Genomic DNA, 26,303 nt, shown 5'->3' on the forward strand with positions numbered 1-26,303 from the left:
TCCAGGGACAACTCCAATTAACATGGGGAAAGAGCAAATAGCAAAACTTATTCATCTAATCCAAAAATAGATTTCTTGTGTCTGTGTGTGAACCCATGCCATTAGATTATTCACTGTTCCAGTAGACACTGTGAGAAGGTTAATAGTTCAATAATCCATTCTTTTTCACTGTTAAGATATCTCTGGAGATTTCCCAACGGTACAGAGTAACTTGTCTATCCTCAGTCAATATAAAGGACTTGCCCAATATGAATATAGCATACAGACATCTCCATGAGATATCCCTGGATATGTTATTTTGGAATAAGCTAAGAACCAACATAATAAATAAGCAGTATATTGAGCAGTACAACATAAGCATCCATTTGCTTCATCTGTCTCCCCAACACCAACTCTTTGATTATAATCTATCAGACATGACAGAAAGTTCTATGTGCCATGAAATTTTCGTGTAATTCAGCTGCCTTGTAATATTTTTAAAGGCTATTGAAAGCCAGGCCAAGAATTACAGGGGTATCCTGTTCTGAACATGAGCAGGAGCCCCATAGACAATGGATGCCTAAGTGTACCTTAGAACGGGCAGGTAGGACCTGGTAATAGTTGCAGGACCTTGGACAGCTCCAAGCAGACAATTGGTTTCAACTGGATCTTCACAGATGAGAGACTCCACTTCCTTCTTGAAGAGAGGGAAGTCTTAAAGGAATAGTCTTCTAGCCTAGAGAATAGCACTCTGTCACTTCTCAATCTGCTCCTGCCTTGTTAAGTTGTCTGAGCTGGTCACTGGGCAGCAATGAATAGGCACTAATGAGTACAAAGGGAGACCATTTCCTCAGAGGAATATGGCTCAGGGTACTTTCTCTAGGGGTTCCAGTTCAATAAGCTCTTAGCTGACAAGCTCCAGATCAGTTCTAGGACCTGAAATGAGCACCACTTATCTTCCTAAACCAGCTGATTCAGAGTCCTGGCTGCTGCTCAGGGTCAGAGTCATAACAGAGGAAGACCTGAACCTAAGAGGGAGGACACACATGTCACATTTACAAGGTCCCAAGTTCAATCTCCAATTAAAAGGTTAATGGGGAAAAATCTCTGCTTGAGACCTTGGTGAACTGCTGCCAGCATGAGTAGAAAATATTGGGCTAAATGGACAACTAGTCTGATATAGTTTTCAGCCGCTTCCTGTGTCCCTAGTCACTTGGCATGGGTGTGTGGGTGTGTGCTCTTCTGTACAATGATGGGTTTTAAATTTGAACCATCTCTTTAATAGATGCAAAACGAACACTTCACTTTTCCTTTTCCTGCCAACGTTACAGTTTATTTATAAGATAAGTTTTACTCAAGAACTTTAAAATTACAGCTCTGTGAATGGACATCACACACAAACACAGCTGAAAAGATGGGGATAGTGTGCCCCACCTACAATTGCTTAGGCACTTTCATAATGTCAATGTTTCACTACAGCTCAGAAAATAAGGTACTAAAACAGAAGAGATTATGAGTAAATGCCATGCTAGTTTTGCCCTGTGGGGATGAAAGAACAGATGGACAAATTGGCATGCATGCATGCCAAAGCTATATCTAATGCAACATCATACAAATCCTATAGAGTATATACATAGCAGAGGAATTAAATATTAATACTATTGATAGCCTAAAGAAACCTACCACCTCTCCACAAATTCTAAAATTATTTTATCCAGTAAATAATCCATAATTTACATTATTGTGGGATGTATTCGATGTGAAATATGATCTCAAATATCGCTTCTGAGCTCCTCTGCAATTAGGTGATATTGTGATCCTTCTGCAGAGAGTTTATGCAAGTTCAACTCCCACAATGTTGATTTTCCTTGAGGGTAAACTACAAACAACAACAACAAAGCAGACCTACTACACTGAGGCAGCAAGGAGGCAACAAAGTACACCCACAGACCCTGGAATATTTAGCTGCTGAATCACTGTAACACTCACTATTAGGCAGGGTTCCTCCATGCTGAGGAGGCTTCAAAATAGCACTGTTGCAGTTTGATTGCTTCAGCTTTGCCTCCCAGTGCTGATGCAATTGAAGCTGCCAGTTCCAATCTTTGAAAACTGCTCACGTATGTAAAAGATGTGTGCACACAATCAGGGCTTGTCACACTTCCGCTTGTACCATGCCTAGAAAGCATGGGTCTGAGAGGGTTTCCCTTTGCCCCACTCCTTTCTCACAGAAAACCTGCTCTTTAGTGCTGAATTGGAACAACCATCAATCCGGAGGAAACCCAAATTGTTATTTGCTCCGACTGAGCGCTAAAGACTGGCTTTCTCTGGGAGAAAGCAGTGGGACAAGAAGGAGTGTGGATGTACAAGTTTAAAAACAATAAACAGGTGTGCATCAACAGAGATTTATGCTGCAGGATAGGGAGCAAATATATGCACAGCCACAAGACAGAATACCACGTGTATACAGAGCAAAATGTTATACCATTAGCTCTATTTTTAAAAATATGAAAGATGAGGTGCCCTAATGCACAGTACCCTGGGGTTTTAAGCAGCAGAGCTGAAACACAAACACTCTACCCAGCTATTGTTTACAGACACTGTCTTTGCTTGAAAATAAGATTGCCAGAGTCAATGTTGAAAGAATGCCAAACAGTTTCTGCAGGAGAAACTGTCAAGAATAGGTTGCTGTCGTCTTCTTCAAATGCCAAGGTCAGCACTGATTTAGGTTATCAGTCATTACAAAGCTGAGTTAAGTTGAGACAGACAGAAGGAAAGCATTCAATGAAATGTCCTAATACCAGCACTTGCTCTCTTAAAAGTGAAGTTTCTAGTTCACACATTGCACTTTCCCCAGTCCTCATCCTCTACAAGTTCTCTTATTTATTGTTTTGCCCACTACTTTCTAAAACAGAGGTCTCTAGCCCAACACCCAATGGTATTGGCCTTTTCCAGATGCCTTTTGTATGTATATAGACTTCTATGATCACAACACAGACCCAATTAAAAAACTACAACAACCAGCTATGGTGCCAATTCTGTCTCCATCAGAAGTGTCTTGTTTGGTGCCTACCAGGAGGGAGAGAGGTGAGGGAGTGGGGTGGTTGGCTTGATGCAGTGGCTGAGTCAATCTGGTACTCTTGCTGCTGTACTCACACTATGCCAACCTTCCCACCACATTGTTCCTTCCCATCCTGGTAAGCACAGTGGCATACCTGAAAGGATGCTTTCTTTGTGGCTCTGCCTCACTGGGCAAACCACATCTGTCCCCCATATCTACTGGGACAACACCTTCAGAAGCTTCACACACATTTTCTAGAGTGATACAAGCTACAATCTGCCAGCAATGCCATAACACCATTTCTGTGGGTCAAATAGGCTGCCTTACATAATGACGATTCTGGGGTGGTTCCCAACATGTCAGGATAGACTAGTCTGTACACAAGTAGATAAATGGACCCACAGACAACATAAAAAATGGTTGACAGAAAGAAACACTGGCCTGGTTCACATATAGCAATAAATCATAAGTGCGGCTTGCTTGGATGTTCAAACCCAGCCCTGAAGACCAATCATGGTTTGTTTTCCAATAACTAACTATGATGTGAAGCCATGTTTGTTGTTGGCCTATGACCCATGGCTTGTTTTGGCACCATGTCTGCACCCAGCAGCCATATTTAACTGTGATTTGTTTGGCCACTCCAGTCCAGATGAAATTACACAAGGTCAGAGCAGCTGGATAACAAGCCAAGCTTTGGAGGAAATAAGACACGACTCTGCCCTTTAAAAGTGTGTGCAATTTATTAGCCTTCTTTTGTTCCAAATCTCTTCTGCTGTTTTCAAATTTTAGGGGGCGGGGGGAGAGCATGCATATAAAACCTTTATAAGCAAACACAAAAAATATGCTATTTCTTTTTACTATTATTTTGTCATGGTTCTATCATTAAGTATCTACATCCATTAAGTATGTGGCTTGGCATGAAATGACCAGGAGCATTTCAAGCCCAGATTAAAGGTATCAAAACTCTTGCTCAGAAAACATGTTAGAATTTAGACAAGGGGCATCACCGCCACCACTGCCCTGTGAACTATAAACAATCAGTAAGAACAGGAACCAGATGACTGGAATGCATCATTTAATCTGTCCTACTTTTAAAAAAACGCATTATATATTTAGATGCAGTAAAACCCAAAAGCTTGGCTGCGTTAGTATTATAATTTTAGTCTTGTTTGAAATACAAATAAACCCTTTAGAAAATGATGACCCTGAAAAATCTCTCTCATTGCCAAAAGGAAAAGAAAACTCTGTACATTTAGAACACCTTTAAGCAGACATCTCTCCCCTCCTTCGCTTATTCTGTCTTGGCATATTACTTTAAATTCACATCCAAAAGGCAAACTTGTTGATCTTGGTACTGCTTTTTCAGCTTGGAGGTACAACACAGTTACGGTAGTTAGTTATTTTGCATGTTGTTTGGGGAATAACCCTCAATTTTTGTTAGGTTTATGAAGGAAAGAAAATATACCTCATGCCAAGATTTATTCTTATATTAACTTGGCTGCCAAGAGTGGGTAGCATTTAACAGGTGTATTAAGAATAGATTTTAACAATATTTGGTCACAGTTCCTGGGGCTACTTGACATGCAGATTCCTGTACATTCATGTCTATAGCACTTCTCACCTCTCTTTTTATCTCCTGCTATGCAAGTTGATTGACAGTTTAGTTGAAAGCTTGTGGTGGTAGTAGACAGGATAACAACAAGTGGGGGGACCTACTTCTCTATTGGTATTTGAATGGTCATAAAAAATTAAATAAAAATCTAGTTAAATTTGCTGGACCTCCCTTAAGACAACCACTTTATATGCAATGTTTTCTCCAAAAGGCTGTATATACAAGTATATGCGGAAGATTCTATACACCAGAGTGTGCTGCCATGCATACCTGCTATTGAAAGCATCAAGGAAATTATTTAAAGTGTCTCTTGTAATGTGATAATAAATTAGAATATAATTTTATTCATATGCACTCCCACAGCAGGGGGTGAGGAGAACCCAACTGGGCTGCCAATAATAATAAATTCTGAGCTTCTCGGTCTTGCATATGATTCAAAGTGCTGGGATGACACAAACTTCTGGAAGCAGAGCAGCCATGATGCTTCAGTAATTCACAGGTGAGTCCTGGCCTACTACAAAGGAACTGCAGGAATTTCAACAAGACTGGAGTGGGGAGGGGGAGGTTTGCTTTTCAAATCCATTCAAACTCAAGCTAAAATGCCAACTCTGACCCCATTTACAAGACTAGCTGTCCTTGAAAAATTGGCCAATTCATTAAGAGCATAACTACAGCCCTGCTGGATCATCCAGCCCTGCATCCAAATTTTTCCTGTAGCTAACCAGATGCCTCTGTGAAACACAAGAGCAGAATAAGATAGCAATAGCCATCCCAACTCTCATTTCTCATCAACTGCTATTCAGCCGCATGCTGCTTCTGAACCTGGGGAGCTCATACAGTCACTGTGACGAGTAGCTGTTGAAATACATCATCCATTACAGTCTCCAACATGTTCATAGATGGATTAATTATTTAGTTATTTTAGTTATTAGGTAGTTATTTTGCATCTACTTGCTCTCCTGTGTTGCCAGTTCCGTATTGCTTACTGTACTTCCAGTTCCAGCTCACGTCTATCTTACCCCCAAGTCTTTCTGTACCATCAGTATTCACCTCCTTCTTCTTTCAGTGAACTTTTTTTGTCCCACATACGGAGTGTGGATCCAAGGTCCCCAGTGTTTTGGGGCCTAGGGGCACATTTGGAAACTGAAGGAACTGTTGTGGGCACCACAAAATACACATTTCACAGAATAATTAAAAAAGTGTGACGTCCAGAACCCTCCAGCAAACAGGCAGAATACATATAGACATATAGACACACAAATAAAACACAAAGAAGCAGAAACACTCTCCCCACAAAAATAGGACATTTCCTCCAAATCACCACCCCTTGCAAACAAAAAACAAACAACAACAACAACCACCCCTCAGTTTAAACCATGGTAAAATTTTGGGAAGGGTGTCCACAGGCACCGCACTTGAGATGCCACCAGGAGACCATAATGGACTTCAGGTTGAAACATTTCTGTAAGTTGCTTCAAGCCTAGCATAGAGAGGGGTGTCTCTCAACAGATTGCTTCCATTTCTCCTTTTGGAATTTCTTTTTAGCCAGACCTTTCCCTACAATTAAGTGCTATTAAGTGCATACCTTTCCTTGTCCCCACCTGCCCCATAAGCAAGTGTTTTAGTCATCTGCAAAGAAGTTTCTTCCGCTGAATTACCTTATATAGTGCAACACTGCCCACAGAACAAGAAGAGCGGAAGTGACTGTGTAGACTTCACCCACATGCACATTTTGCCTACAATGATAAGCCATTCTTTTGCCGCCCTTGTCATTTGGTTCCCAGGTTGTTGTGGTTAAGGTTAATAAGCAAATTAGTCCCAATTATGCTGTTCGTAAAGGGCACTTAGAATTTCAAGCTATGCTAGCAAAAAAAAAAAAACCCAAACCAAAACACCCCTAATTACTACATTATTTATTTGTCTTTTGGAGTGGGCTGAGTCTTTTCAGTTTTACATTGTGCACACAGGGTCTTAAAATATTGCAGCATTGTTTGTGTGATGTGATGCAGAGAAAAATGTCTGTCTCTTTCATAAGTACTTATGCTGCTTGAATACTAATTATTAGTGTTACGAGAATGTTTTATATTGGCATCTAACACATTGCTTCATACGCTGCATGCCAATAAGTAGACAAAATAGTGTGATCCTACTTCTTTATTCTGAGTTAATGCCTCATTTCATTAACTGGTGGATTTAGCTCCACTACAAACCCCAATCATCAAACTGTCAACATCACCCAAGTCAAACCTAATGGTGCCAATTGCTGTTCTCACAGTTTGTCATCCACTGGTTCCTAGCAATTTATGGGCAGTAGCCCCTGGCCAGGGACGCGGGTGGCGCTGTGGGTAAAACCTCAGTGCCTAGGACTTGCTGATCGTAAGGTTGGCGGTTCGAATCCCCGCGGCAGGGTGAGCTCCCACTGTTCGGTCCCAGCTCCTGCCCACCTAGCAGTTCGAAAGCACCCCTAAGTACAAGTAGATAAATAGGTACTGCTTTATAGCGGGAAGGTAAACGCCGTTTCCGTGTGCGGCACTGGTGCTGGCTCGCCAGTTGCAGCTTCGTCACACTGGCCACGTGACCCGGAAGTGTCTTCGCACGGCGCCGGCTCCCGGACTCTTGAGCGAGATGAGCGCGCAACCCTAGAGTTGGTCACGACTGGCCCATACGGGCATGGGTACCTTTTACCTTTACCTAGCCCCTGGCCAGCACACTGGACAGGAGCCATGCCACCTCCGAGTGCAGTTGTGTTGTTGTTGTTGTTGTTGTTGTTGTTGTTGTTGTTGTTTAGTCGTTTAGTCATGTCCGACTCTTCGTGACCCCATGGACCAGAGCACGCCAGGCACCTCTGTCCTCCACTACCTCCCGCAGTTTGGTCAAACTCATGCTGGTAACCTCGAAAACACTATCCAACCATCTCGTCCTCTGTCGCCCCCTTCTCCTTGTGCCCTCCATCTTTCCCAGCATCAGTTGTGTACTGACATGCAAAATAGTACAACGATGAGTGTGTCAGCACCAGCTGGGCAATAAGACTTGAAATCAACACATGCACAAAGCTTTTTGTCTGCACTGGCCAACTGTGTATCAATGATTGCCATTCCAGACAATAATTTTAGTGGGGGTGGGGGGAGAGAAAATGCATACCCCATTGTTGCTAAGGAAGCACCATTCCCTGCCATTGTTAGAGCCACCTTTCCTCAAAAAGCTTCCATTTTGTCTGGAAGGGTAAGCTAGCACAGGACTAGTCACAATGGGTAGGGGAGCACAAGTACATATTGAATAGCCATGATGAATATAAAAGTGCAGCCCATGTAACTCTGGTCTCTCCAGTGCAAAAAGGAAACCTCCTGGTTCCCAGCAGAAACCTGAGGGAGTGTCTCCCTCTACCCCATTCATTTTCAGAAAGCTATTCCAACTCTGATCTCCCCTCCCTCCCTGTTTCCTTTTTTGTCTCTCCCAACTTTCCCAGTAGTTATCCATGACAATTTAAGCATGGTGTTGCTTTCGTTTTGTTCTCCTCCTTTACACTGCTTTGATTCTTGTGTGCCTATCACCTTCTTAAGTCTTATTTGACATTATATTTCCCTTTCTTAGCTTTCTTCTGCTGCTATTAGGGTGACTGTGACAGAGTGGTAGACCATCAGCTCCGCACATCTCCACGTAGGGCTGGGAGAGGCGCTTGTCTGAAATCCCGAAGAGCCACTGCCAGTCAGTACAGACAATACTTAGCTAGATAGGCCAGTATAAGACAATTTCCTACGTTCTTATGTTCCCAGTATATTAACTCCTCTGTAGATTTAACCAAATTCTTCCCAGTTTTTTCTAAGTTCTTATTTTTTTAACAAACCACATATAGGAGTACTCTAAACTCTGCCTTGTTGTCTCATTGTTCCTGGCCCTTTGCAGAAGCACCAGTCCTCTGTCACAACACACTATGGCTCAGTATTGAAGATCCTTACACATATTGTTTGGATCTACTGTATTAGCCAGCGTGGTGCAGTGGTTATTGGAGGGCCTGGAAGACCAGAGTTCAAATCCTCACTTAGTTAGGCCTGAAGCTCACTGGGTGACCTTGGGCCAGTCACTGCCTCTCAGCCTAACCTACATTTGTTGTGGGGATTAAATGAGGAGGAAAACCCTGTATGCCACCTTTAGTTCCCTGAAGAAAAAGATGGGATATAAATGCAGTATAGATGAGGACCTTAATTGTGCTCTCTCTTCTGAAGCCAGTGTACTTGATGCAGGAGATGCAGGTGCTTTTTCTTAAACTAGCACTTTTGTTGCAGGAAAGTCGCATGATGCCAGCACCCAAACCACAATAGCCTGGTGGCAGAAACCCACTCACTGCTTTCTTTGCAACTGTTAAATTTTAAGTGGACTGCAATTTTTCCACAAGTTAATTTGGTACCTTGGACAGTGCCCATGAGAAGTAGCACAATCTCTCTTCCCCACCCCACCTTTCCATCTCACATTATTTGGTATACCTTTTTAACGGCTTTAAAATATAAATTAGCTTGAGTGCACAAACACTTGCCACAAGACTCATTAAACTGAAATAGCAAGTGTCAGCAGAATTATCTCCTTTGCAGCAACTCCAGAGATATTTCAGGCCTTCTGGTTTCTTTATTAAATTTATATTATTATTATTATTTTATTATTATTATTAGGGAAACTCCACACCCCCTTCTGCAATGCAGGACATGTCTCCCACGAGCACAAGAACATATTGTCAATTTCATTTCTCAGCTTTCCATACATAGAACAGGTCAACTTGGCAAAGCTCCATAAACACAGGACTGCATTGCTGTGCATTGCCGCTGTGCTGTTAACTTTTGCCATTGGTTACTTTTGTGATTTATTGATGATGATGATGATGATGAAAAATTCACTTCCTTTAATTGTGAGAATTTTTGCAATCCACCTTGGACCATTTGGTGTAGAGAGGCTATAAGTACAATTAATAAAACATTTTTAAGAATTAGAGGCTTACTGAAGATTGTGAAAAAAGAAAAAAGAAAAGAGCAGCCTACTCAAAATAGACATTGAAATTAATGGCTATGACTAGCCTATGTACATTACTTTCAATGGGTCTACTCCTACCTTAGAAACAACCCTGTTTGAGGCTGGGGTGCACTTTGAAGAGCCATCTCACACAACTAGTCCTGTACAAGTGCAACCCATTTCATATAAACCATTTCCCATGAAGAAAATTAAACCATTGATTCAATTAAGTAGTATTCATACAGAACTCCAGAGATCAGAACTTGATTCAGTTAGTTGTTAGAGTTGGAGTTTGCAGGTGGTAGCAAAAACCTAACATTAATATGTCTGAATTTTCTCTCTGATATGCAAGCTTAAATCGGTTTTCCTAATTATACATTTCACAGGAGCAAACCTGCATGTCTTTGCTGTGCTTAGGTGGGAAAGGTTTATATACATGCCTATTTCTGGGGGGAAAATATCCATGTAATGTGCCAAGTCATTCCATATAAAATAAGACAATATGACATGGGTTTCAGGAGGCTGCTTCCTAACTCCTTGTCAAAAACACCAGTCATGCTGTTAATGGACTTTGATGCACAATATATGTGTTGCAGGGGACGCGGGTGGCGCTGTGGGTAAAACCTCAGCGCCTAGGACTTGCCGATCGCATGGTCGGCGGTTCGAATCCCCGCGGCGGGGTGCGCTCCCGTTGTTCGGTCCCAGCGCCTGCCAACCTAGCAGTTCGAAAGCACCCCCAGGTGCAAGTAGATAAATAGGGACCGCTTACCAGCGGGAAGGTAAACAGCGTTCCGTGTGCTGCACTGGCTCGCCAGATGCAGCTTGGCACGCTGGCCACGTGACCCGGAAGTGTCTGCGGACAGCGCTGGCTCCCGGCCTATAGAGTGAGATGAGCGCACAACCCTAGAGTCTGTCAAGACTGGCCCGTACGGGCAGGGGTACCTTTACCTTTACCTTTATATGTGTTGCAAGTCAGATAAGTCTTTAAAAGTACAAGGCTGCTCTTTGTCCCAGAATACCTCATGAAAGCGAAACTGTTCTGTCCTCCACTACAACAACCCAGTGGAAAAATATGGAATCTATTCGCAAGATGCCACAGAGCTTATTGCACAAGTTAGCAAGATGAACCAACCAGCTTCAGAAACGGAACAAATTATCTGCATACCTACAAATTAAATGCATCCATTCATGCACTCTTTGAAGGGTAAATTCATATTAAAAATGAATATGAACCTATTTGTAATTAATGTTGATGTGAATTCAAATATGCAACCCTCTCCCATAAAGCCTATTAGGATAACTACAGCATGTATAGGTGTATCAATGAAAAATCTATGGGACCATGAACAGCATGAATTGAGCCTTTTGGCAAGGTATTAGAAAACAGTTTCCTTAGCCCTGTTTTATTATTAACTAAACTATTTCTATATCACCTTTCACTGCAGCAACAAGTCAATGTACAGAAAAATAAAAGCTAATAATAATAGTAATAGTAATAGTAATAGTAATAATAGCCCCAGCAGCCATAGGTCAATGGAAAACAAACAGAAGCCAACTGGTATTGCTTGCTAGCAAATGGGTTTTCAGCAGGTACTGAAAAAGTCTAGAAACAGGGGGAGGTCCAAAAACAGGGGCCCCAGGCAAACAGGGATGCAAGTCAAGGACAGTAGCGGAGCTTCATGCTCCAGCACTGGGGGCCAGAGAGCAGGCGGGGGCTGGTGCACATCTCGGGGGCATGGCACGCCGCCCGCAGGGGTGTGGTGTGTGTCCTGGGGGTGTGGCACACTGCCTGCAGGGGCGTGGTACCCATTACTTTTAAGGAATAGCTAACTCATGAGTCCCAAGGGGTGCTTCTTCCTCTGGCAAGCTTTCTGACTGATGGAGCCTGCATCTTTAGGTGCTTGTGCTCCTTAGGACTTAGTGGCCACTCTGTTTCCACCTCATATTCTGTATCTTGAGGTGGTTAGGTTATTGTGACCCTGAAGGCCCTGAATCCTTCTGCTCTGCCTCATGGTCCTTTGATGAGGGATGCTGCATTGTGATGTTTGCTTTGAGAAGCTCTAGGTCAGGCATAGGCAAACTCGGCCCTCTGGATGTTTTTTGGGACTACAACTCCCATCATCCCTGACCACTGGTCCTGTTAGCTAGGGATGATGGGAGTTGTAGTCCCAAAACATCTGGAGGGCTGAGTTTGCCTATGCCTGCTCTAGGTCATCCTCTGAAAAGGATTACTCCAGTGGTGGCATGATAGGGAGAAAATGCTCTTAAAGTGCTTAACTTGGACTACATTATGCCTTAAGAAGCTGTTGCTACTAAGTTTTGCAATGTTCTTAACTGAGCAAAGGTGGCAAAGTCCAATAAGGAACTTAAACATGAAAATCCAGAGTTTTATAAGCTCTATACTTTTCTTTTAGAAGTCCAAGTTTATATGTAACTTATTAACATATCCACCACCATCAAACTTCCCCAATAAAATGTGCTGTTTTATTATGAGTGTAGGTGTAGCTGTGAATCATTTATGGACAAATTAGGCAACAGGCTCTCTAAACACATTGAAAAGTAAGATAGCAGATAATTTCAGATTGGCAGGATTATTAGAAGAAATGGTCTGTGTAGTTTCTTCAGCGTTAAACTTTCCCACATCAGTTGGCAAGTTCCATCGCTCCAGTGTTTCATAGACAGAACAAAATACATTAACAGTTGCACCGAACAAAATATGTTATTCACCACAAACACAAATTAAAATTCCGTTAATCTTTTTCCTATCAGAGGTAGGTAACAAGTTATATCACTTTCTTAATCCCCCCATGTATTTAAGGGTTTTGTATTACACCCTTCACCAGTAGACCCTGGTTTACATCAAGAAAAATATATAATAGCCTACAACGAAATATAATAAAAATAATTATATTAAGTCCCAACACAGGGAAGAAAGACAGCAGCAGTACTTTCTCCAAAAAGAAAATACTGAAAGAGGTATATCTTGACTCGTTTTCTACAACAGTGTAATGTCAGCAGAGAGTGAATTACAAAACACAGAGTCACCTTCAAAAAGGCCCTTCCCTGAGTCCCTACTACGCTATGTAGGTACTTCTCCAAGATCTCAAGGCGCAGGCAGGTCTGTGTGGTTGAAGGCATTCTCTCAGATACTTAGGAACCTGGTTATTCAGAGCTTTAAACACTTTGAATCTGGTCTGGTATGTAGGCTTATATACAGCACAATAAACAAAGTATATCAGCGGTGAACATAACACATCCATAAAATAGGATAAAAATGCTTAGTCAACATCTAGACAGGGATACACAATTGCTGATCGCTGAGCAATGCATCAGAAAAGGTCTGTGTAAACAGAAGAGTCTTAAGCAAGTGTTTGAAACAAAGTACCGTACTGATGGTGCATGCTTAATATTAAAGGACAAAGAGTTCCACAAGCAAGGCACAGACACACCAACTGCCTCGTTTATTGCTGAAGCAAGGCAAACATCATGTGTTACCCTTAATAGTGTATCACTGGCTGAACATAAAGATCTGGAAAGAATGTACTGTATAACTTTCCTAGGTGCTATTCATTTAGATTGACTTATGGAAATAATTTTATTCTGCATCCTTTTCAGGTTTGCGTCTTTGGGAGCAAAAATAATATGGAAGCGGAATTATTCTTTACAGAGTTACTGACAAGAAAAAGAAAACGTTTGCATGTTATATTGATTTGGGGTAAAACAGCAGAGCCTTGCTGTCAACAGAGCCTTCAGAGCAGGAAGATGTAAAATAAAAGGAGTTTAGAAGTTAAATTCTGTCCTCAGGCAACCATTAATTGAATCCATTACAGAACCAAACATTAAAACAGCCAGGCACTTCATTATTACATGGAACAGTTTGCCATTGCTTACTTTATTCTCAGCATTTTAGAGTAGAGAGAGAGGTCAGCTTTCAACACAATTCGTACATTTCAAAAAATGAATCTGTTTCTATTCTCTGCAGGAATAATATCTTGTGCAGATTGTATTTGTTTTATTGATATTTTATTTTGCTCTTTGGCAGAATGTGTGTGTGTGTGTGTCTTGCTGTTAAATGTCTGCTACAATTGTTTGTAAGGTTTGCATTGTATTGACTTCGTATTGAGTTAATTATGTACTTTTCTCCATCTATTCTATGGTGGCCTGTGGCTGACAGCAATAAAACTGAATTGAACTAGGCTTATTTCTATAAAAGCTCTGTTCTTCACATTTAGCTTTATTATGTACACTTTAATACCATTAGACCTAGAGAACACTTATATTAGTACAGATGTTGGGGGGGTGCAATGACCACAAGATTCAGTTCAGATCCCAATTCAGCACTTGAGAAAACAACCAACCTCAAGCTTTGCAGGGACTACCCAAATTTACTTCATTTATCTCTGTTTGTTGCATATTCACCATTGGACTTTTTAAAAAAAGATTTTTAACTTTTATTCCTTCTGAAATAACTTGATAAAATTGCACACTAGCCCCTCCAGAGTGGATAAAGCCTGCCAATTTACAAACATATAGGTCCAGGGACTTTTATTGTGGGTAACGTCAACCTTGTGTGTTCTTTTTTAAAAGGAAGTATTTATAACTGGTGGCATTTGGTGGCAGAATTAGATTAAAATTAGCAGGGAAGTTCACTCATTCTCAGGGCATAAATCCTGACAAAGGTCAGAAGGATAGCTGCCATGGTTCACCTGCAAAGGCAGTCATTACAACCTGGGGGTAAGTTTTTTAAAAAATGAACTCCATTTCCCTTTTCTGGTTTGAATATTGCAGGCACAGGAGAGATGCCCTGGGTAAGAAAGATTGCAGCCTCAACAAAACCAAAAGAAACAATGCAATCTGGCAGCAGTAATGATGCTTTCTTGTAATTAAGCAATGCCCACAGTGGGATGAAAATATGTAAAAACATCCGTGGTTACAAAGCTGTTTCAAATCTTGGCCATCTGGCACAGCACTTAACATCATGCCATAGAGCCTAGGTCAGGTAGCAGCCCCACCTACTGAAATGTGAGAAATGAGGAAAATATGGGAATTGCATGCACAAGCCTGCACTGCCAGGTTTTGTGGAAAGCCTTATCTGCAGAAAGAGCTGCCTCGTTTGTCTGCCATTGGCTGGCCCACAGAAAACTGAGTGACACTATCACATATTTCACAGCACTTCAAAACATTAGTATATCCCTCTAGTTTTTATTTTCTATATGAGACACCCTCACTTTTTTAAAAAAACATCAGCTTGTTCGTGTCCTTGGATCTCCTGCCAAAGTACCCATACAGCTTCCTGCGAACTCTCAGGCAGAGAGAGTTAAACAGAATTAGCAGAGTTAAATGTGTATAAACCCATTGGTTTCAATGAGCTTAAATCCTATGTTGACTTGTGCCTGGATCATTCCCATGGAATTTCCTCTATTAAGCAGCTCCAACCTTGTAAACGTACACAGAAGCATAGCACAAAACATCTGACCACAGATACAAACTTAAGCTGAGTGCATACCGATGATGACCATCTTCATGGCCACCAAAAACCTTCAGATTCCAGTTAAAACCAAGAGGCATTACATACTATTTGAGTCCCAGCTTGGCACCTAACCTTGAAAGGCATCTCATTTTCAACCACCTCTACATGAGAAACCCAAGCAGTTATTTCACATACAGACTTCCCTTCAGTAAATGTGAGGGATTTGATGGCCACATCTGGACACAGCACTATTACATAAACCAAGGATGTGGGCTCCTCAGATGTTGTTGGACACCAACTCCCATCAGCCCCAGCCAGCATGGCCAACAGTTAGGGACAGCTGAAGCTGCAGTCCAGCATTAACTGGAGAGCCTATTTGAACTGGTGGTAATAGTTTGCCTTGTTCCAAACACATCACAATCATAGAATATTAGGGAGAAACAAACAAACTGTAAGTGCTGGTTTGGAAATAATAACCAAAACCTTAAATCCTAACTAAAGAGTTTTCAAAGTTGATGGAATAAACACAGATTTGAAAGTTTCCAGTATTATCCCCAAATGGAACAGTACTCTTCTGAAAGCACTGCAAGGACTTTCTTCTGGCGCTGGCCCCAAAAGTTGAAAAGCATCTTACAGAAGACAAATTTCTCTTTAGAAAAGTGGGGGTGGGGAGGGGATTTGCAAAAATGACACATGCAAATTTGCTCTAACAGTGGCATTTAGCTCAGCTAGTACTCTGGACAGCTACCGGGAATAGTTTCCTAGTAGGGTCACTGTGAAAAGCCAGTTGGGGTGATGGACTAAGATCTTCGCCTCATCTCACTGGCCCTTTCTGTCTCACTGCTACAACAATCCCTCACTGCCAGTCTTGTCTCGGGGTTAGCCACTGGGTGTGGGGTTTCTGCCTGTATCGGATCAGCCTCCAAATGCTGATCCCAAATAGCTATTGTTTTACCTCAGCCTGTTACTCTGAAGAGGGGGGTGCAAGACTCCCCAATATTTAAGGACTGATTTGTTCAGATCATTGTTTATATATGCCTGGAATATCCCAGGGGGATTTCTAACCATGTGAGTGGATGCCTCATATCACTGTAGGAGGATTTTAATATTTTTATCATCAGGGCCGAGAGGAAGTCTTTCCCCCACTGAGCATCTGTGTGCAGCCTTTCCTCGTGTACATTTGGGAGTGCAAGGGTGCTTGGACTTCCTCTGATTAATATCTCTTTTTCTTGGAAGGCGAAACACAGTGGTTCTCCCTTTAGCATGAAGTAGAGCATGAACAGATTGATGACTATGTGTTTTCCTGAAGAAGAACCTTCTGTGTTTGAGCCGGGTGGGAGAAGGTCCTTCCATGTATGGAGGGGGACTGAAACATCTTTAGAGGAAGAATCAGATTCTTCTGCTCTTTACAAGCAATCCTCATTTTCAGTACGTTTAGGTAGCAGTCATTTAAGAGGTCATTTCCCTGAGCATTTGCAATGAGGGGAAGGGGGGGTGGCCACTTTGCCTTCAAGATGGGATGGCTGGGTTTTCCCCCTTTTTTTGAACCGGCTGGTTTGAGAAGCAGCCGGGCAAGACCGTGGGATGATCATTTCCCCCCTTTTAGCATTTGTGCATAGGAGATCAATAGCCGGAGGCTGTCTCCTCCTACGTGAAGGGGGAACCTGCCCGTCAGCAGCTTGCCAGCCTCGCTCGCTCCCTCCCTCCCGGTTCTGCCTGTCACATGAGTTCGCCGCTCACTCACCGCCTGTGATCTGCGCGGGGCCAAAGCACAGAGCCAGCTGGAACCACAGGACCACCAGGGAGAGTCTGGACTGCGAGCGCTGAAGCAGCGGGGGCGGTGGAGGTGGAGGGGGTGGCGGCGGCGGTGGCTGCTGCTCCTGCCGCCGCCGCTTCTCTAGGAACGGATCCCCGCTGCTCGGGTTCATTCCATGATACATCTTTCATCCGCAAAGGGCATCGGGATTGCAACGGTCTGCAACGACAGGAACAGGCAGCTTTGCTTCAGCAGCGCACGGGCAGTTCCCTCCGCACACCTTCCCGCCCCCTCCCGGAGGAGGCGCCCCTCACTCCACGGCACTTTCTGGCCCTCCGCCTGCAAAAAAGGAAAACCTATCCCACGCCGGGTCGCCCCCCGCGCGCTGCCCTTCCGTCGCGCGCTCCCTGGCGGCAGGATGGCAGTGGTGCTTTTGCATGCAAGAACCGGCCTGCCCTCTCCAGGCTTCGCGCCGGGAGGCGGCCACCCCCTCCTACCAACGTCACCTTAGCCGAACCCAGAAAAAAAGCCCCGCTCCGGCGGCGGGAACTCCCGTCCCCTCCATTCTCCCCTCACCCCGGTCCCTCGCCGGCGACGAATGCGCCGTTCCTCGGCGCCGCGACTCCATTCCTTTCTAAAGTCCCGCCGCTGGGGGTCTTCCTCTGACTGACCGACCCGCCCGCCCCTTCTCAGGAGCTCCCGGTCACTTTGGGAGGCGCGCGCCGGAGTCCCCCGCGCGGTTTTTGGCGAGGTGCCGAAAGGGAGAGAGAGAGCTGCGAAGTTCTTTCACCTCCTCGGGTCTCTCACCTTCCCCCGCCGCCGCAACCCTCCCTCGTCGGTGGCCACCAGCCCCTCTCGGCTTCCCCGCCTCCTCCCTCCCCGTCCGCGGCGCAGTGCGCCCTTTCCTTACCTGAGAGCTGCCCGCCTGCATGAGGGAGCCTCTTTGCTGCCTTCCTCCCTAGCCAAGCTCTACCGCTGCAGGGCACGCGACCCTTCGCCGCCGCCGCTGCTGCCTCCGAGTCCGCACTCCCCTCAGTTGCTAGCGGAGGAGGAGGAGGAGGACGGAGAAAGAGACACACGGCGCGCGCCGCTGCTCGCGCTCATCCTACCTGTCTGCAGGGGGGGGGGAGGAGGGGAGCGAGGGAGAAGGAGGCAAGAGCAGAGAAACACCCGCGAGGCGCCGGCTGCCGCAGCTGCTGCCAATGAGGAGGCTGAGCGTGCACCTGCTTCAGTGCACGAGCTGCCTGCCACGCTGCTGCTGCTGCTGCTCCCGGGAGGGGGGCCCTCCGGCTGGCGCGCGGAGCGGGCGGCCCTCGCTGCGTTTTCCCGGTGACGAACGACGGGCGCCAGGAGCGCGAGCGGAGGAGGGCGAGAAGGAGGCGGCGGCAGCAGCAACAACTGTGGAAGCCATCCTCGGTACTACGGTGGCTCCCGAGGCTGTCCCCAAGCCTGCTCTGGGACTGCTGCAAGAGCGGCGGGCATTTCGGAGAAGGAGGCGCCTGGGCTGCCGGGCTCCCCTCCCGCCCTTCAGGAAGGGGGAACGCGCCTTTGGAGCCGAAGCGCGAGGCTGGTGCTTGAGGGGCGAGGGGCACGTTGGTCGCGATCCCTTATGGATCGCCACCGACAGTAAAGGGGCATGGAGCTAACTCCTATGTGGCAGCTCTCTTTTTTGAAGTGGCGGCCATTTTCCAAAACTGACACCCGGAGAGGTGGAGAAGGAAGCCGAAGGAGGCGGTTGGCATTTAATAACTTGCTTTAACATTGTAAACTGGATGCGATTTCGCCTCCATTTTCAATTTGCAGGAGGGGGCCGCTGGGGGCGCTGTGAGCAACCTTTGCTCCGGCATACTGTATCTAGGCTCGCGCGCCCGCGGTTGGAAGTTCAAGAGATTTTGGCCTGTGGTCGGCTCCTACGTCTAAGAAAAACCCCACCGCCCATAAATATTGTTGAACATAATAAAAACGCTGGTTTGCCACCGTGGAAACAAAGTGCAATTTCATAAACGAAACCGGCTCCATTTGCAAACCCACAAGCCCCATCCCTTGACCCCCAAAAGTGTTCACCAAGCCACGGGCCTTGTATAGTTAATTAACACAAGGACTGGTTTAGGGACTGAATCTCCCAGATGTGGCAGGTGGCAGATTAATTTGTCACTAGGAGGGTTTGTGGAAATTTGGCTCGACCATAGTGTTTTGGCTCCTGAGAACACATTGACTGTGAGCAGCTTTAGTAATAAGATTTATTGCATGTTAATCATACCCTATTCATTCTGAAGTGCTTGGTTTCCAAGCTATGTTTATTAAGTTTGTTAATTGCTTTACAATTTTAGGTTTGTAATTAAAATGTGTGGTTTCAACGAGTAGGCAAATGTCATTCACAAATCAACATGGCATCCACAGCAAAGGAAATCAAGCACATTGCTCATGTAACTGTAAGAGATTAGCCATGCAGTGATAATAGCATTGCAGTTTTGTGGCCTGCATGGCCAGTTTGTTAAAAGAAGCAAAACAAAACAAAAACTTCAAAGCTTGGTAAAATTAAAATTCAATTATCTGACTGAACGTTCCAGGCAGGAATCTCTCTAGACCTTACCTGGAAATGGCAGGGATTGAACCTGTGACCTCCTGTAAGTAAACTATGTGTTTCACCACTGAATTATGAGCTATTAACAGCCTTGTACCTGGCATTGCTCAGGGATTCTAAGAAACAAAAAAAAGCAGTGCTATTTTGAAAGGTTCAGCCTGCCATCTTGATGCAAAATGCTGTCCCAGTTGTATCCAAACATTAAGGAAAGCCTGCTCCTTGTTCTCATGAACCATTATACAAAATTTGGTTACATTATCTTAAGAGGTGTCCAAGTGCATAACTAACAAGCAAATCACTTTCCAAAATATATAGTAGATGACCCATCTCCTGTTTTTAAGTCTCTCTTTCCAAAATGAACAGAGCTTGTTTCAAATGATTAAGTTTCAACAACATTATTACATATACACTGATTGTAGCCATTGCTAGTCTCAGGATCCGATCTCAGGGATGAGATGTGCTCCTGGTGTTTGAAAATGTCATAAGAGAAGTAATCTGGAAAGTCATATTTACTATGAGAGCTTGTTTGTCTTCCTAACTCTATTTGTGAACACAGCCAACATAATATAGTTTTTCCTACACATGCCCAACCAAGAATGTATGCAGTTTGTGTGCCACATGTTCTCACAGCTGTGGTGGGAAACACTGACCACAACGTCCAAAGACTTATTCCATGGAATGGGCATTTCATTTGTGCAGCATCCAGCTAAACTGTCCAGCTTAGATCAATATGCTCCCATAATAGATCAGTCACTGCCAAGCCACAGCAAGTCTGCCAAGTTGCAGAAGGATAATACAATTACCACTAGCAGCACCAGCTGTATCTCTCAAGTTGAAGGTGTCGATATTTCCTGAAATGTCAGCTGATACTCAATTACATTCTGGTGCGAACTCTTCAGACGTTGTGAAAAAGGGAACGTGCAGCAAAGGGTGCAGCTGCAGCCCTCCAGATGCTGCAACTTCTATCGTTGGCCATGCTCTCTGGGGCTGACAAGAGTCCAACAGCAAGTGAAGGGTTAACCACCCCCCCACCACACTGTTAGACACACCACAGTAGGAGTGGGGAACATTTTTTAGCATGAGGGCTGCATCCCCTTCAAGACAACCTTCTGGGGCCTACATTCCAGTAGTGGGCAAGGCCAGAAACAAAAACCAACAGAGCATTGGATATAAATTTTACTTTTGTACAGTAGGTTTGTTTATGTGCACACACACCTTTCTCTATCATCATCAAGATAAGCACAAGTCATTATTAGAGTTTAAGAACACATTCTAGCCAGGCAAATTAACATTCAAGGAGGGTGTGAAGCAAGGCTGGTGAGAGGTGTAACCCAGGGACAGAGGGTGTGACTGTGGAGGTACTGTGGCCTGGGGATTTCCACAAGGTCCAGACAGAGTGGCCTGGAGGGACATCTTTGTCCCGTAGGCTTAAGGTCCAGTCCCCCCGCACACGCACATACAGTGGTACCTCGGGTTAAGAACTTAATTTGTTCTGGAGGTCCGTTCTTAACCTGAAACTGTTCTTAACCTGAAGCACCACTTTAGCTAATGGGGCCTCCAGCTGCCACTGCGCCACCGCCGAACAATTTCTGTTCTCATCCTGAAGCAAAGTTCTTAACCTGGGGTACTATTTCTGGGTTAGCAGAGTCTGTAACCTGAAGCGTCTGTAACCCAAGGTACCACAGTACTGCACTATAGCATTACAAAAATAAACAACTGCACTACATGTAGCTTGGACCTAAGAGATCACACAAGCATGTGTGAGTACTCCATTCCCCAATAATTTAGTTCATGATTTCACAGAGAAGCACAGTGACCCTGAGTAAGCACCTGGAACACCTGGGACTTTGCACTGCTCAGAGATTGGGGTGGCATGCAACCATATTCATCGAGAAAGGGGGTTTGGCTCAAACACATTGATGCAGGGTGAGCAAAATTCCAGCCTCTTTTTGCACCCCTCTGGCTCTTTTGCTCTGGAACTACAACCTCAAAATAAGACTCTGCTAGGAGAGTGCTATCAAAGATAGATGATCTGGGATTCTGCATGCCTGATGCAAGCTGCAGGTTGCCTTTGAAGAAGGTTTTTCTGTATTTGTTCCATCTGTATCTCCTTCTAACTCCAAGTTGCTCAAAAATGTATTTCAGGTTCACCTGAGGGTAGCATGACAGTATTTTACTTTATTTTAAACTGCTTTACAGAGAGGCTAGCTGAAAGCAGCAAGGGGGGAGTGAATTCATATCCATTTCCCTGCCACATTTCTTTTGCTTCCAACTGACCCCAACCTAAATTGGGCTTCACGTATACCTATTCTTAGCAGTATGATGTGGGGCTTTTTAATGGTAACTTGTGTTACGGCAACCACAAAGAAGTGCTGAAAGGCACAGGAGTACAACAACAATATATTAATGAGAAGAAGCTTACAATAAAGTAGACAAAATATCATTACAGTTGCAAAGTGTACTTTTCAGTAAGGCTTACAAAGAACAGTATAGCACAAAATAAGGATTACTGTACAGTGGTACCTCGGGTTACAGACGCTTCAGGTTACAGACTCCGCTAACCCGGAAGTAGCACCTCAGGTTAAGAACTTTGCTTCAGGATGAGAACAGAAATCGTGCTCTGGCGGCGGCGGCAGCGGGAGGCCCCATTAGCTAAAGTGGTACCTCAGGTTAAGAACAGTTTCAGGTTAAAAACGGACCTCCAGAACGAATTAACCCAAGTACCACTGTATTGATGAATGCTTTAAGCAGCTTGCAGGAGACGAGCTTCCGAATAAGGTCCTATTTTGAAAAATTTCCTCAGATGATAACACCTCAAAAATGTTTCAGGGCCATGATTGCAGTTTCCAAAACTGGGAGGACTTCAGGAAATATTTATCTCTCCAAACAAGTCACACAGTTCCACGAGGATAATACCACTGCAAGGGATTCAAAATTGTAGGCAGTTGACTTGTGTTGTGGGACTTTTACTAGTTTTTAGATCTAGAGTCAGATTCACTCAAATAGGTTAGAATAACAGAGTGGAACAAAATCCAAATGAGAGCATGTATAGAGATGAAGACAACCTTCTCCAACCAGGGAAGCATTTCAACGCAACGGCCTGCTATGGCGATCATTCCATCAGGGCAGGTGTTTCAGTTTTTCAGACAGAACAACCCCCTTTCTTCCCCCTTGTGCTGTTTGGGGGTTCCGACCCCCAAGCTAATTTCAGGAGCCATGGGGGACATAGGGGCAGGGGGGGCAGGGAGCCCTGTTGTGAAAGCCAATGTCCTTGTGCAGGGTTTCTACTGACGGGATTCATTAGCTGAATCCTGCCCCTGGTTTCCCACAGATATTCTGGACTATTTTTATGCAGTGTACTGTCCTCGTAAGCTGCCTTGCAGTCATGGGAAAAACATGGTACAAATGGATAAAAGAAATGAAGTTTTGCAGGCAGTGCTTTTAGCAGTGTCATCTCCCTGGCTGAAGATAGTGTTGCTTGTACAATGGATATGTATTCTGCCTTCTTTCTGCTTGTTGAATCAAAGGAATGAAATCAGGAAGGGGGATTCATTATCACTTACAGGCAAGAGCACAACCATAACAGATCTTCCAAGCACAAGTGTAAAATGTAGTTATTATAGTTTTACCAATTACTGCTAATTAAGCGTTATTAAAAAGGCTGCAGGCAGAGGAAGAACTCTGATTGACCCTGCGCATCCCTTTGGCTAATGTGACCTATATAAATTATTATTTGACTTTTAAAAGCTGGTTTCAAATATGTTGATGCCAAAATCAGCTTCGGGAAACGTTTTTTTTTTTTTTTTAAAGTATTCTGCAGACATATGAAGCTGGCTTATACCAAGCCAACTGATATATCAAGCCTAGCACCATCACAGATATCCTAGTTTGCTTTGACACTTGACCTTTCCTCTGGTTCACTCATTTTGCACAGAGCATCCAAACTACATTCCAGTGTTTTCTGTGGTCTCTTCTCCTGCTTTTTCAACTGTCACGGTGTCCATTCCCATTCCTGCAGGGGTATGGGTGATTTCAGGAGCGCAGGCAAATATATATGCCAGTTCTTGAAAGTTCTGGCTCATAGATGTGGTCAGAGAGTGCTTCCCTTCTGTTCTGTTCTGCAGTCTGAGAGCAAAACTATAGTGTATGATTTCAGAATGTACCTCTCCTTCAAGTGTTTGGTTTAATCCTTCTTTACGTTTCTATTCTACAATTCCTCCAAGGATATCAAGGGGCTATACAGAACTTTCTGCTCCATCCCACATGAGTTAGGTGAAGGTGAGGAACATAGCTGTCAACTTGCAGATTTGAAAATAAGGGATCAGCAGCCAAAATAAGGGATTTTCCGGACACAGGTATGTTCAACTTCTGAGCCAAAGGCAGAAAGCCCAGCCAGCAGCCAAACGAAGCCTCATCAATAAGGGACATCAGCGGGACATGGCACTGGGATAAGGGACTGTCCCGCCAAATAAGGGACGCTTGACAGCTACGGTGAGGAAAGGTGACTGGCCCAAGATCACCCAGTCAGCATTGTGGAATCGTTCCTTGTGTCTCCCTAATCTAGCAGCTCCACCACACTCAAAACAACAAAAACAAAGCATAAGAACACAAAGCATAGCTCGCATGGCCTCCATCCAGCAATTGTCTCCGTTGTCTACTTCTTCCCCATCAAAATTTAGACTGTACACTCCTTGAGACTTGCCTTTTTGCTCAGGTTACTATTTAAAGCATTATATACATCCTGTAGATGTGCTATAAGAACACAAAAGAGCCTGCTGGCCCAGACCAAAACACCATATTATCTAGCACCCCCAAAGTGGCAAACTCGGATGCTTCTGGAAAGGGCAAAAAATGAAACCTTACTTAGGTAAGTAAATGAAAATATCTCTTTAGGCCCCTATTTCCTGCAGAAAAGGTTCACAGTGCACTCAACAATGAAGCCTCATTTTTACCAATTTCAAGCAGTGCTCTACATTATATCTAAGAATAGTTGCCCAATACTTTCTTCTTATATAGTCTCAGAGGAGGAAAAACAGATTCCTTGAGCAATAATTAAGCTCTTTGGTATTCTGTATTGATTTTTAACACCTATCTGAACAAGAAAGCCATGAGCAACATGTATGAGTTTATGATTAAAGTTTCTAGGGCAAGGCAGAAGTCATAGGGGATATTGTATTTCAGATGATATAAAATAGGATACAGTGCCTTTCACTTGCATGCTGCCTTTTCCTGCTCACACTTTCTGAAATTGGTTACTAAGTTCAGAATGCTGAGAAAGAGAAATATTATGCAAAATGAATTTACCTTCAGCCCCATCTGAACACATTGTTTTCCAAATAATATAATCTAAAATATCTCCCAATAAAATAATATATGGGACAGCAAAGGATATAATAGATTCTTATAAAATAGTAATATATTGTAACCAGAAGTTCAAAAGTAAATGTATTGTTAGTATTTTCATTACTGTAATAGTTACTATTATTTCTTATCGGTAGAAGGCAATGTTAATTTAGGCTTCTTCGTTTTGCTGTCTGTATAATTTTCTTAAGTCAATAAAAAGGGGGGGGGGAATATCATCTAAAATATAAAATCTTTAAATTTTCAGGTGAAAATATTTGTTATGTACTGAGCTTGGATCCTAGAACAATAGGCAGGTAGGATCCTAGAATGCAACAACCTGATTGGCCTGCAGAAGCAGTCCAATCAGGCTCCAGGAGGGAAGCAGAAGCAGCCAATCACACGAGACCTATTGTATAAATAATGTATACAAAGCCAGCGGTTTGGGGGGAAATTCATTCACTGTTTTGATGAGCTGCGATAAAGAGCATGAAATCACTATGTGACTCTGAGTATATTTCATCATCATCATCATCATTATTATTATTATTATTGATTTTTCTGGAAGATCTGTGCTGCATTTTTTTTTTTTAAGTGTGTGTGTTTACAATTAAAATAACAATGCCCACAATGTTTGGCCACCATGTTTCTTCACTTTTCTCAGCTCAACTTGTTTCCAATTATTGCTTTTTCCCTCAATTCTTCATTCTCTCCAAAATTAAACTAAGGCATTATAGGCAATTCCTCAACCCAAACCATTGTTTCCCTATAACAATGGTCTCTCATGTCTCAATAACTGCTTCTTGCTCGCTGACCAGTATAGGCCTATTTGTCACAATTGCCCAGTATATGATAGCTGCTGCCTGCTCTGACTTCCAGACGCAGGGGCTATGTGCAGAGATGTGCACTATGCTGACCATTGACATGTCCAGAACCCCACACATTGTTTTAGCTCTCCACTGAGCTTGCTGAGGGTTCTCAGCAGCCTGAAAAATGCCTCTACAAGTAAAATCCATGAGCTGCCAGCCTGCACAGGCAGGCAGTGTGGAAACTGATCCATAGCCATAATCAATCATATTTCACGTAAGGTGTATGGTGAGTATGGTGATTTCAAGAGAGGTCACACCTGGAGAAGCCCTCTAACACTTGCATGTGTATGAAATATTTTGGGATATAGATATATGCCAGGCTTTTAGGCAAATTCTTTAGCTGAAATTCAGTGCCTAGCTTTCTTACCTTATAAGTGAGAAAGTGTTAACTGGTAGGGCAGAGCACAAGAGCTACTATTTGTTTTTGGGTCTCTAATGACAACTTTGTGAGTATTCAGGGCTAATTCAGCATTTAGGAACCCAGCCCTTTTTTACTGATGCCTTCATCAACCATTCTTCTTTTGTTCTCAGTGCTTTTCAATTCATCTGTCTCTTCTCTAATCATATTATTTACTAGCATTTTAGTTTTATTTTATTAAGCTTGAATCCTGCTACTTGCCCAAATTCATCAATTTTC

General features: G+C 43.7%; 1 protein-coding gene across 5 annotated transcripts in view; it reads right to left on the minus strand.

Moving 5' to 3' along the window:
* SUSD4 (sushi domain containing 4) overlaps nucleotides 1–18,393 on the minus strand; it is an 82,492-nt gene extending 64,099 nt beyond the window's left edge. For 2 of the 5 annotated variants that reach the window (XM_028724562.2, XM_028724560.2), the window contains exons 1-2: nucleotides 17,784–18,079; nucleotides 16,862–17,092 (exon numbers count right to left, since the gene is read on the minus strand). In XM_028724562.2, the coding sequence (XP_028580395.2) occupies nucleotides 16,862–17,057 (196 nt within the window). In that variant the 5' untranslated portion in view covers nucleotides 17,058–17,092; nucleotides 17,784–18,079. The other 3 variants (XM_077925610.1, XM_028724563.2, XM_028724561.2) reach the window with 3 other exon arrangements.
* Nucleotides 18,394–26,303: the final 7,910 nt, after the last annotated feature.

The sequence above is a fragment of the Podarcis muralis genome, chromosome 3 (genome assembly GCF_964188315.1).
Source record: "Podarcis muralis chromosome 3, rPodMur119.hap1.1, whole genome shotgun sequence".
NCBI lineage: Eukaryota > Metazoa > Chordata > Lepidosauria > Squamata > Lacertidae > Podarcis > Podarcis muralis.